The sequence below is a fragment of the Phycodurus eques genome, chromosome 12, assembly GCF_024500275.1.
Source record: "Phycodurus eques isolate BA_2022a chromosome 12, UOR_Pequ_1.1, whole genome shotgun sequence".
In the NCBI taxonomy this organism is placed as follows: Eukaryota; Metazoa; Chordata; class Actinopteri; order Syngnathiformes; family Syngnathidae; genus Phycodurus; species Phycodurus eques.
In genome coordinates, this window is record NC_084536.1 from 13,328,287 (window position 1) to 13,340,598 (window position 12,312).

Below are 12,312 nucleotides of genomic sequence, written 5' to 3' on the forward strand. Positions count from 1 at the left end.
TTCCTTTTTCTTTTTGTTTTTTCATTCTTTTTGTCTTCTTTATTTTTATCTTCTGTTTTTCCCCTTTTTCTGCTTCTTGTTTTTTTATTTTGAAAATCCCCTTTATTGAACTTTTTCCTATTTTTCCTTCTTCCCTTTTCTGTTTTTTCCTGTCATTTTTTTATTTTTACCCTTTCTTTTCTTTCTTTTTTTACCTTTTGCCCTATTTTTTCTTGTTTACTTTTCTTTTTTTCACTGTCATTGTTCTTTTTCACTTTCTTGCTTTTTTCCATTTTTATTCTTTTTCCTTTTCCCCTTTTTATTTTTTCATCTTTTCCCCTTTCTCATCTTTTTATTTCTTGATTCCTTTTTTTACCTTCATTTTTCAAAATTGTTTTCTTTTTGTTCTTTTTTTATTTTCTTTTTTTGTGTCTTATATTCTCAGTTTCTCAGTGAACAGCACATGAATGTTATTGACAGTGAAAATTCACATGTAGGCTACTGTATGTAGGAAGTGTCTTTCTATATACATACTAACTACTGCTAGTATTGTACTAATAGTTTTCCCTATACTGTGAGTGACATTATTTAGTTTTGTGTGTCAAATAACAAGATTGTGTTGTGGATGACATTACGCAATGCATTTGTGTGTAGCGGGGCCTTGTGACTGGAGGTGCGGACAAGACTGTGAAGTTGTGGGACTTTGAGCTTGTGAAGGATGAGGCCAGTGGACACAAGTAAGTTGCAATACTTGCATCAAGTTCTAAGCTATTTGATTATTCCTAAAAAAAATATGCTGGATGATATGCAGGAGGGGCGGCACTATGGTCGACTGGTTAGAGCGTCAGCCTCACAGTTCTGAGGACCCGGGTTTAATCCCCGTCCCCGCCTGTGTGGAGTTTGCATGTTCTCCCCGTGCCTGCGTGGGTTTTCTCCGGGCACTCCGGTTTCCTCCCACATCCCAAAAACATGCATTAATTGGTGACTCTAAATTGTCTGTAGGCATGACTGTGAGTGCGAATGGTTGTTTGTTTCTATGTGCCCTGCGATTGGCTGGCAACCAGTTCAGGGTGTACCCCTCCTCCTGCCCGATGACAGCTGGGAGAGGCTCCAGCACGCCCGCGACGCTAGTGAGGAGAAGCGGCTCAGAAAATGAATGGATGGATATGCAGGAGGACAAGCAGTAGTAGTAGGACAAATAGCCGACTTGTGGCCTGGCATGCATATTACAGTTCACAGTTGTTTTTCCAGGTCTGTGCACGTCATGTGTGGAAAAAATCTTTTTTCCTTCCTTTTTCCTTTTCCATGTTTTTCTGTTGTTTGGTTTTTATTTCATATTGTTTTCATTTTATTTCTGTTAACATTCTCCTTTATTTGCCTTTTCTTTTTTCCTTTCTCTTATTTTTTTCTCATTTGTATTTCTTTACTTCCTTTTAATCGTTTCATTACTTTTTTCATCTTTTTCCCATTTTTTCCTTTTTTGTTCGTTTCTCCTCCTTTTTCTCATTTCGATTTTTCTTTTCTGTTTTCATTTTAAATTTTTCTTCTTTACTTTTCCTTTTTCATTTCTGCTCCTCCTTTTTCTCTTGTACATTCCCACTTTTTTCATTGTTCTCAGCTTTTCCCAACTCTTCAGTTTTTTGGCCTTGTTTCCTTTGTTTCTCCTTTTTTATCTATTTGTTTCCTTTTTTTCTTGTTCCAGTTTTCTCTTTAGCCTTTTATTTATTTTATTTTATTTCTTTTGTGTCCTTTTACCTTGTTTTTTTTCTCCCTTTTCAAAGTGATTTCATGTTTGCGTGTGTGTGTGTGTGTGTGTGTGTGTGTGTGTGTGTGTGTGTGTGTGTATCTGTGTTGCAGGAGGCTGACATTGAAGCACACGCGCACGTTACAGCTGGAGGAAGATGTCCTGTGCGTGAAGTTCTCACCTGATCACCGCTTGCTGGCTGTCTCCCTGCTTGACTGCACCGTCAAAGTCTTCTACACGGACACGCTCAAGGTAAATGCTCGTTCGACAAGGAGATGAGCTCACTTTCAACAGCTGTGCACTCGCCACATGACAACTCTCTTCTCTTGTCTTGTCATCCTCTGCATGCAGTTTTTCCTGTCGCTGTACGGGCACAAACTACCCGTACTTTGTCTGGACATCACTCACGTGAGTAGACACAGTAATTAAATACTTACGTTTGAACATTTAGATTTTATTTCAAGTGTCTGCTGCTTGAATTTTTAATGAAATGGTTTAAAGGGCTTTAAATAAATGTAGTTCCTTTCATAGTGTTCTGTTTACTTTTTTATTTTAAATTTAGTTTGTTTTTATTTAGATTTATAAATATTGTATTTTCATGTGTTCATTTTTTAATGTTGTTTATTCATTTGTCTTTTTATTTGTAATCACGCCAAGATAATGTGACAGACTTTTGTAAAAAATAAAACAATTTGGGTGCAACTATGGATACTCGTTCCAGAATGTTATTCAATATTATTAATGAAAATAGCCTAGAAATGTTTTTTTAATGGAATTTTGCAGGACAGCATGCTGATCGCTACGGGCTCGGCAGATCGCAACGTGAAGATCTGGGGCCTGGACTTCGGTGACTGTCACCGCTCAATGTTTGCGCATGACGACAGGTTGGAAACACTTGAAGATCACATGTGGTCCCGTCGGACATGGACATAACCGAGTCACTTCTTGTGTGCGCAGCGTCATGTTCCTGCAGTTCGTCCCCAAGACACATTTGTTCTTCACGGCAGGAAAAGACAAGAAGATCAAGCAGTGGGACGCCGACAAGTTTGAACACGTTCAGACCTTGGAGGTCAGTCTCTTTTTCAAAATCAAAAGGCTTCCTGCTGTCATGTTGTGACATCATGGTTTCAAATGTGGTTGACGTCACTGTTGAAAATGATGACCGGTGAACAGCAGTCATAGGTTTACACTACTTGGAGGTACTTATTGGACCACCTGTAACCTGTTTGCATAGAATTTGGTATCAATATTGTTCTGATTTTTCTCTTCTGCATCTTTTTTTGTCCTGGTTCTGTTTTTTCCCTTTCTCTTTTTTCCCATTCTTGTTTTCCTATTTTTTGTTTTTAAATTTATGCTTTGCCATTCTTTTTTCCTTTTTTTGACTTTTTCTTTTACATTTTCTCATTTTCTTTCACTCCCATTTTTGTTTGATTTTATTTTTTGTCAGTTCTGATCTTTCTTTTTCCCTTTGTTTTTTTTCTACAGACCTTTCCCCCCTGTTCTTTTTCCTTATTTTTTCATTTTTTAAACTCCTTTCCTCTTTTCTCATTTTGTTTTTTTTCCATTTTTTAACATTTGTTTTCTTTTTTCTTTGTTTTTTCAGTTTTGATAATTGTGTCCTTTTTCTTTCTCCTTTTCCCATTCCTTTTTTTCCTACTGTCCTTTCCCCCTCTTTTTTATCTCTTTTTTTTCTTTCCCCTCATTGTTGTTTTTTTTCTTTTCCCTTTTCTCTCCCATTTCTTTTATTTCTCCCCCATTTCTCAATATCCAAACTCAATACTGTTCATCCTTTAGACACAGTGAAACAAGTGTAGACTGTTTGTACAGAGCAGAGATCGGCAACTGTCAGCTGCGGCATTGTGCCCAGTCTGAGCTGCCCCTCGATTCATTTTCCCAAAAAAATAAATAAAAATGGGGGGGATTATAAACGTGTTAACTCTACTATACCTGAACATGTTTAAGTTGTAATGATACCATTCACCACTAGATGGCAGACATGTCTTAATAGCACTTCCACCTTTTCCATAAGGAATATCATCCAGAATAGGAAGCAGTTTATTTGTTCAACAAATTTAAAGACCACCTTTTTTATTTAAGAGAGGCCTTTTCACTGGAAAAAATCTGAGTATTGTATGTGGTTATGTTTTGTTTGCTTCAAACCCTTTGTTGTTGAAAAGTGGCATCACAGGCATTTGAGCACGAAATATATTACGATACTGTGATGTACTTTGGTATATATAATAAAAAAACAGACATGCCCAAACTTTGACCATATTTATATACATATACATATATATATTTTATTTTTGCTTTGCTATGATGAAATAATCACTGATTATCCCTCATCACCCAAGGGACACCATCGCGAGGTGTGGTGTCTGAGCATCAGCCCCAACGGCAACCATCTTGTGTCGGCCTCACACGACAAGTCTCTGCGCCTGTGGGAGAGGACCAGGGAGCCCATCATCCTCGAGGAGGAACGAGAGATGGTGAGCAAAAAAATGGAAGAAGGATTATTATTTTTAAATCTTCTTGGCATTGAGCATGTTGTTGTCATTTGGACAGGAGCGAGAGACAGAGTTTGAGGAGAGCCTGGCCAAGGGTGACGCTCCGGTGGTAAGTTTATATCTTGCTGTACGCGTATGTTAGCATACCCACTGTTAGCATCATTTAACTAGCCACGTTACCCACTTTGGAGCTCACCAATCACATGTTTCCGTGTTGCGATTCTGCAGGTGCCCAGAGATGTGACCACATGTTAATGTCCAATCTGTTAGCATGCTAGCATTTGGATCAATTGCCATTTGAAATAGTACCCAACTTAAGAACATGGTGTTAAATCCTTAATAGTGTCATGTTGCTATCTTGCAATATGTTACATTCAAATGTTTGCATGTTAGCATTCAACCTATCTCTGTAGCACATTAGCGCTTATGCTGTCCCAAGTTTTTGAGTGTGGAGTTTATGCAGGCCTAAAGATGTTGCAAAGACCAGGTGTTAGCATGGTAGTTGTAAGCATGCTATCTGTTAGTATGTTAACATTTGATCTATTCCCCATTTTAAAGAGTACCCGACTAAAGCACATGGTGTAAAATCCTGATTAATGTCATGTTGCAATCTGGTCATATATTAACATGCCACATGTTAGCATTCAATCAATCTCTCTGCAGTGCATAAGCCAACTGAATTTTTCCGTGTGGTGATTCCGCAGGTGCCTAGAGACGATGATGAGACGAGCTATTACCATGCTTCTTGTTAGCAATTGATCTATTCACCATTTTAAAGAGTACTCGACTGAAGCGCATGGTGTAAAATCCTGATATTCATGTTACTATCTTGCTATGTATTAGCATACCAAATTTGAGTATGTTAGCATTCAATCTCCGTAGTTCATTAGCGCTTTAGCCAACCACGTTTTTCCACGTGATGATTCTCAGGTGCCCAGAGTTGTTGATGAGACTATGGTATCATGCTAGCTGTTACCATACTAGCTGTTAGCAGTATTGGGAACGTTCATTTTTTACGCGAACTAGTTCAAAGTTCACACGCAACACAGTATGACAGGAACAATGGTGAAAGGACATTGATAACTTTACATTCCGTGCAGCTCTGGCTGACTATATTGACAAAATATTTTATTTTATCTATTATATTACAAAAAAATCCATATCATGACAGTATGATGTCAGTTTTATATAAAGCATTCTGATACAAATAATAATTTTCCTCGTTGGCTTAATCAAATTTTACAATTATGTACTATATCAGAAAAGAACCACCGAAAAACAAATTTACTGCCATTTACGCAGTGTCCCTGAACGCACCTCGCATTCTTACGCAGCTATGACGTGCCTGCCTTGAATGGCGCCCGTGGCCGCACTGAATCATTTGCCAAATACAGCGTTTAACCGCTGACATATGAAGGCTCGTACTGTGTGTTCAGATGCGTTTTTTCCTGGAAGTCCCTAAACAGAACATGACACTCTTGAATGAACTTTTGTTTGAAAATTGTTTTTTGACGCCAGAATGAGTGTGTTCTCAATTACGTTCATCAGGTAGAAATGAACTAAATTCAGTTCACATACGCACAAAATATAAACTAGTTCATGAACTTTCGTTCATTGAACTTGTTCAGGTACAACGCTGGCTGTTAGGATGTTTGCATTTAATCATTTCCCAGTTTGAGATAGTACCCAACTAAAATCCTGTAAAATTCTTACTGATCTGCTGCGGTGCTTCCTGGTTGCTTACTATATCTTACTATATTGTAGCCAATCCTGTGTTTCCGTGGTGATTTTGCAGGTGCCCGGAGAGACTCCAGGCGAAGCCGCGCCAGCCGGCAAGAAAACGGTGGAGACGGTCAAAGCTGTGAGTTGACTTAGTATTGACTAGCATTCTAGTGTGACGAGCATTCTTATTAAAAATGCTGCTAATTTTATCACATGCGTTTTTCGCCACCAGGCCGAACGCATCATGGAAGCTCTGGAGCTCCTCCGCGGGGAGAACAGGAAGATGGAAGAACATAAATACGCCTGCGAGCGAGCCGGAAAAGAGGTGAGAGATTTCTCGTATTTTTGGTTGTAAAATTAGGCACACTCACCACACCTCATTAGATCCAATCAAAAGTGAGCGTTATCTTTGCTAAGGCCAAATTGTTGATACATTCTTATTGAACTTGCAGCTGGAACTCCCCAAACCAAATCCCATCCTTGTGGCCTTTGGACACATTTCTGTGAGTACTTCACCCTTACACAAGCAGAAACGTATTTGTCTACTATAGGAAATGGTGGAGATAGAAATATTAATATTTTCTGTGGTGAAATGGTGGACATAGTAAAAACTCTCTGCAGAGAGTTTGGCCTTTCGTCAATGAAAATTGGGGGGCACGTACCAAAAAGTCAGTGGAAGCCATATCCTAATTTTTGCTTTATTCTTAATTTCTCGTTTTGTTTGCCCTTTTCGCTCCATTTCTTATTCATTTTTAATCCTTTTTCTTCATTTTCTTTTTCCACTTTCCATTTTTTTTTGCTTTATTTATTTTGTCTTTGTTGTTCCTCCCTTATTTTATTTTTCTCTCTTTCAGAATCAGAATCATTTTTATTTGACAAGTATGCCAAAAACACGAGAAATTTGTCTCCAGTAGTTGGAGCTGCTCTAGTACAACAACAGACAGCCATTTGACAAAAAATACTTTTGAGACATAAAAACAGACTACTATTGTGAGTGCACAAATAATGTACAATTGGCTCGACAGACAACAATCTCAAGACAAAATTGGCAGCATGTTACAATGGAATTGTAAGTCAACTGTTTAAAAAGTTGACTTACAAGAGGGAAGAAGGTGTTGGAATGTCTGCTAGTTTTAGTTTGCATTGTTTGATAACGCTTACCTGAGGGAAGGAGCTGGACGAGGTGGTGTACAGGATGTGGAGGGCCCAAGAGGATTTTGCATGCTCTTGTCTTAGTTCTGTCCTCAGAAAGTCCTCAAAAATAGGTAGGGGGATACCGACACTCTCTTATTACTTTTTTTTTTTTGCAGTTTTGATTGTCCGTTGCAGTAAAGAGTGTGGCAGCTTTTTTGTGGCAGCGCTAAACCAGACTATAATATATGAACACAGGACTGATTCGATGGCTGCTGTATAGAACACAAGCACAAATGTATTTCTCTATTTCCGGCTTTTTTCCAAGGCTTTAATGCCAAACAAGTGTGACGGTGCGTTAACCACTGTGAATATTGCAATTTTAACATTGAAACACACAGAGCTCAACTCTAAAAACAAAAGATGAAGAAAAAGCCAAAGACGTCCACACAGATTAACCCTTTGATGCTTGCTGAACTTCTTCATGCATAACTTTTGTCCTGTAATTTAGAGCCGTATTTTCTTGAAAACTTTAGTTTAATTACGAATTTTACCATGTCGGAGACTATTTACATTGTGTGCCCCCGCATGTGTGTGTGTTTCACTTTCAGCCGTCCCGCTATGTTCTTGATGTCATCAAGAAAGTCAGATCCAGGTGAGAAACGACTCCAAACTACATTTTTTTCCTCTTCTAGATTCCCAACCGCTCTCTAATACGGTCGTCAAACATTATACCCTAAGTGCCACCTCAAAAACTACTACCATCATGACCAACTTTAAAATAGTGTCACGTAGTTGGCCTAAGAAAGTGTTGCTGCTGTTTTTTTTTGGTTTTGTTTATTTTAGTAGTAGCAGTAGTATTTATTTGATTGGCTTTAAATCATCAGTCCTTTCAATAAGATCAAAATTCAAAGAAAATTTAAATTTCAGAAATAATAAAGGATGAAGCGAACCAAAAAGGTGTGGGGTGAAGCTTCAACATATTGCGCCTGCACCTTTTGCAAGGTTTCGTAACATTCATGATTCCAACATGAAAAAATTTTTTAACATCCTAACAATGCAAAAATGTAATAAATACATGATTAATAGACTGTCTCATCACAACAGTTGAGCTAACATAACCAAAAGATCAACCATTTTCATAATTATATTTATACCTGATTTGTACTTTTTTTTAGGTGCAAACAAAAGTAATTGTGGAAATGTTGAAACATTTTGTTGTGGTAGTTAGCTTCAACATAAACAACACAAAGGCTTTATTGCTAAAAATATATATTTGAATATAATTGAAAGCCACTGTAATAATACCGTAATTTCTCGTGTGTAATGGGCACAATGTATAATACGCACCCCCAAAAGTGACCTAAAAATTCTGTAAAACCCTTCAACCTATGTATAATGCATTTTTACAATGCATGATTTTGGTTCTACACATATGATCAAAACATTATCTGTATTTGGTTAGATTTTTTTCCCAAAGAATTATTCTGAATTTAAGCACTTTATTTGAACACATAATACTTTATTTTTATTTACTTGCTCTTATTTTGAAATTCATAGCTCTACTTTTATTTAGTAAATGAAACACACAGTTGTGCTCATATGTTTGATTACCCAGGCAGAATTTGTAAGATGTGTACCATTCTTTTAATAAACATGAAGGACCAGGCGAAACACATTTCGTTTTATTTTAATGGGATTCAAATTAAACCGTCAAGCATTTTAGAAAAGCATTATCATTAAACAAAACATAACCATAAAGAAATTAATGTTGGTTGTTGTTCAGTCATCAGTCGCAATTTAAAAAAAAAAAAAAAAAAAATTCACAATTTCTCCCTGGGTATGTAAACTTATGAGCACAATTGTAAATATATGCAGTCATATGTACCCGTCATATTGGAATGAAAGTGTAGGCTACACCTTTTTCATAACCTCCAGGTGGCATACTGGAATGCAAGTGTACAACTATTTTATAATCTCTAGGGGGTGGTGGCATATTGGAATGAAAGTGTACATCTTTTTCAGAACCTCTAGATGGCGGCATACATTTATAAAATGTGAAAGTCTTTTTCATTTTCTCCTATACCTATGTATAATGCGCACTATTGCCTTTTGACTTTTTTTTTTGGGGGGGGGAATGCGCATTATACCTGAGAAATTATGGTATGCACATTTTTATTAACACTATGCTTAAGTATAGGAAAGTGGTACAGTACTGGATTAACGCTTCTGTAACATCCGGCAGAGTTTGAATATTTAATTAAGTGATTCTCCACGTACCACTAGTCGCACACCTTTTAACAATCACTGCTCTCATATGATATTTTCTTCGAATTGTGTCTGTTTTATGTGGTATGTCAGCGAGCTGGAGGTGTCCCTGCTGGTGTTACCGTTCCCGTACGTTCCTGAGCTCTTGGAGCTTTTCAGCGGCTTCATCCGGCAGGGCGCGGAGGTGGAGCTAGTGTGCCGCTGCCTCTTCTTCCTGCTCAAGTCAGTCAACCCGCTGCAGGACTTCTTTTAGTATGCTGCGTAGTGCCCCATAGTTCATGACACTCACTAATCAAACATAGATGGTGAACTACAACTGTGCTTTAAAAGCGATAATATGTTTGACTTACAATAATGCCCAGATTCATGCATAACCAAAAGTGCCAAAGCAGGATGTGAGACAAGCTGTAAGGGTATCAAGGAGTTTTATTGTATTTGTATTAAGGTTTATTTTCTTTTTCTCAAGAAAACCAAAGAGTGTTTTTACATTTTTATATTAATATTAATTGTTTGACATTCCCAGAAAAATGCATTAAAAACAAGCTTTTTTTAAGATAAGTCTCAGGAAAATTTATCATACTTTTATTTTCTATTAAAAATAAAATCAGCAAAAAATTTCCGACTGGTTTTACATTTGATTTTTAAACCAAAAGTACAAAAAAATTTTTTTATTCTTGTCAAATAGGCATAAGATTAGTCAGTTATTTTTATTTGTTAAAAACTTAGCAAATATGTCTTATCTTGTATTTTATAGTGTAAAAAGTCAGCAAGATTTGGCATACATTTATTAAAATGTAAGCAAAAATGGTCCGACATGCTATTTTAGTTTTGTATCCATAAAAAGTTTAAGCAAATGTCATTGAATTTTTTTTTTTATGTGAAAGGTCTGTCATTTGACATTTCAATTTATAAAGTCTGTACATTTTTATGCCCTGCAATTGGCCGGCAACCAGTTCAGGGTGTACCCCGCCTCCTGCCCGATGATAGCTGGGATAGGCTCGAGCACGCCCGCGACCCTAGTGAGGAGAAGCGGCTCAGAAAATAGATGGATGGATGTACATTTTAAATTTATTTTTAAGTTTATATCAGCATATTTTCAAGACCCCTGTTGGTGCATTACATTTTTTTAATTTGATTTTTACCTGAATAGAAGTTAATTTTTTTGTTTTACCTTTCTACATTGTTAAACTCAAATCTTTTATTTCGAACACGGATTTACGCCCCCACACCAACAAAGTTATGGCCCTGCTTCAGTGCATTTAAATTGCATCATTTTAATTTCCCCCCCCCCAATTTTCCTCCCCACAGAATTCATTTTGGTCAGATCTCCAGCAGCCAGAAGCTTCTCCCCGTCATCGACGACCTGCGCACCAACACGCTCTCCAAAGTGCTGGACATCCGCGTAAGTCGACCTACTCCACAAGCCGCTCTCATCCGTGTCTTGAAACCTCCACTTCATCATCAGCAGCTTCACCACCACCACCACCATCACCACCATAACCCTTATCTTCTCCCTCAATCCAGGACCTGATGGGCTTCAATAGCGCCGCCCTGCAGTTCCTCCAGCGCGAGGTGGAGAGCAAGGAGGAAGTAATGTTCTTCGCCGATGCCACAGGACGACTGGCGGAGAAGAACAAGCGGCGGAGGAAGCGCGAGAGAGTCATCCTCGGTGTCGCTTGACGATAATTGCAAAGTAGACTGTTGCTTTTTTTCTACCATTATCTTCAATGAGGACAATAAAATTTAATGTTTTGTTCTCACTTTAAATGACTGTCTTTTACAGTGATTTCATCCTGAAATATATACAGCAGATCAATTGTAAATTATATTATACTGGGGTTAAACTAAAACTGCAACAATTAATTGATTAATCGACAACTATTTTGATCATCAATTAATTGTTTAGAAACCTTGTTTAACTTCATATGGTCCAAATCCTCTGATTCAGCCTCTTGACAGGAAATATTCTCAGATTTCTCCAATAAAAATCAAAAGCTGCTTCTCCTCACTAGGGGGCGTGCTGGAGCCTATCCCAGTGAGAGGCGGACTACACCCTGAATCAGATTCATTTTTTTTTTAATAATCAACAGATTACTTGATTAATACAATAATTGTTAGTTGCCACCTTAGTTTAAAGTATTTAAAGACCAGAATCTTTTCCATAACTCAACTGATAGAGAAGTTTTGAAAAATGCTATTGCCATTTACTACTTCTTATTGAAGAGGGGGGGGGGGGGGGGGGGGGGGGGGGATGTATTAAAATCACAAATCTGATTTTTTTTTTTCAAAACAAAATCAATTATTTTATTTTAAGGCCATATCGCCCAACCTAGCAAGCATGGTCACAGAACTAATTCTACTCGTAAGTCAAGGCACCATTGTATAAAAAAAATATTAATTCATTAATTTTCCCGTACCGCTTATCCTCACTCGGGTCGCGGGCGCGCTGGAGACTATCCCAGCTATCTTCGGGCAAGAGGCAGAGTACACCCAATTGCAGATAAAAGCAATATAAATATTGAATATTTATTTTTTTTTAAAAATTATATATATATATATATATATATATATATATATAGATATAATTACACTAAAGGATCAAGATGGATGCAATACAAGACGAGTAAACAGCCCAAAGGGGGTGATGTTGGCCTGTCTGAGCACGGGACCATCAGCCCTGAAACACCCCAACAGTGAAAGTGAGACTTTATAAGCTTGCAAAGAAGGAATTATCCTCTTGCTTTTTTTTTCTTTTGCCTTTAACATCACAAGCAATGAAATGATCCTTTAAAGCACCACCAAAAATGTGATGAAGTATATTTATAGAGCAGTTAAACAGGGCCAGCAGCTCTTATAAAGATGAAATTTGGACTCGAGGGTTGTAAAAGTCTCACCTACCAGGATGAAAACATTCTTGCGGAAAGTCTCCCACAACAACCAGGATGATTGTCAAATCTGGCC

At 37.6% G+C, this 12,312-nt stretch overlaps 1 protein-coding gene across 3 annotated transcripts in view; it reads left to right on the forward strand.

Moving 5' to 3' along the window:
- wdr3 (WD repeat domain 3) overlaps window positions 1-11,118 on the forward strand; it is a 27,590-nt gene extending 16,472 nt beyond the window's left edge. For all 3 annotated transcript variants that reach the window (XM_061691588.1, XM_061691585.1, XM_061691586.1), the window contains exons 14-27: window positions 634-716; window positions 1,837-1,975; window positions 2,075-2,131; window positions 2,507-2,607; window positions 2,681-2,792; window positions 4,078-4,212; window positions 4,289-4,339; window positions 6,026-6,091; window positions 6,185-6,277; window positions 6,405-6,455; window positions 7,695-7,738; window positions 9,445-9,573; window positions 10,660-10,753; window positions 10,876-11,118. In XM_061691588.1, coding sequence (XP_061547572.1) covers window positions 634-716; window positions 1,837-1,975; window positions 2,075-2,131; window positions 2,507-2,607; window positions 2,681-2,792; window positions 4,078-4,212; window positions 4,289-4,339; window positions 6,026-6,091; window positions 6,185-6,277; window positions 6,405-6,455; window positions 7,695-7,738; window positions 9,445-9,573; window positions 10,660-10,753; window positions 10,876-11,031 — 1,311 coding nt within the window. In that variant the 3' untranslated portion in view covers window positions 11,032-11,118. The remainder of the gene's footprint in view (window positions 1-633; window positions 717-1,836; window positions 1,976-2,074; window positions 2,132-2,506; window positions 2,608-2,680; window positions 2,793-4,077; window positions 4,213-4,288; window positions 4,340-6,025; window positions 6,092-6,184; window positions 6,278-6,404; window positions 6,456-7,694; window positions 7,739-9,444; window positions 9,574-10,659; window positions 10,754-10,875) is intronic.
- The last annotated feature ends 1,194 nt before the right edge of the window (window positions 11,119-12,312 follow it).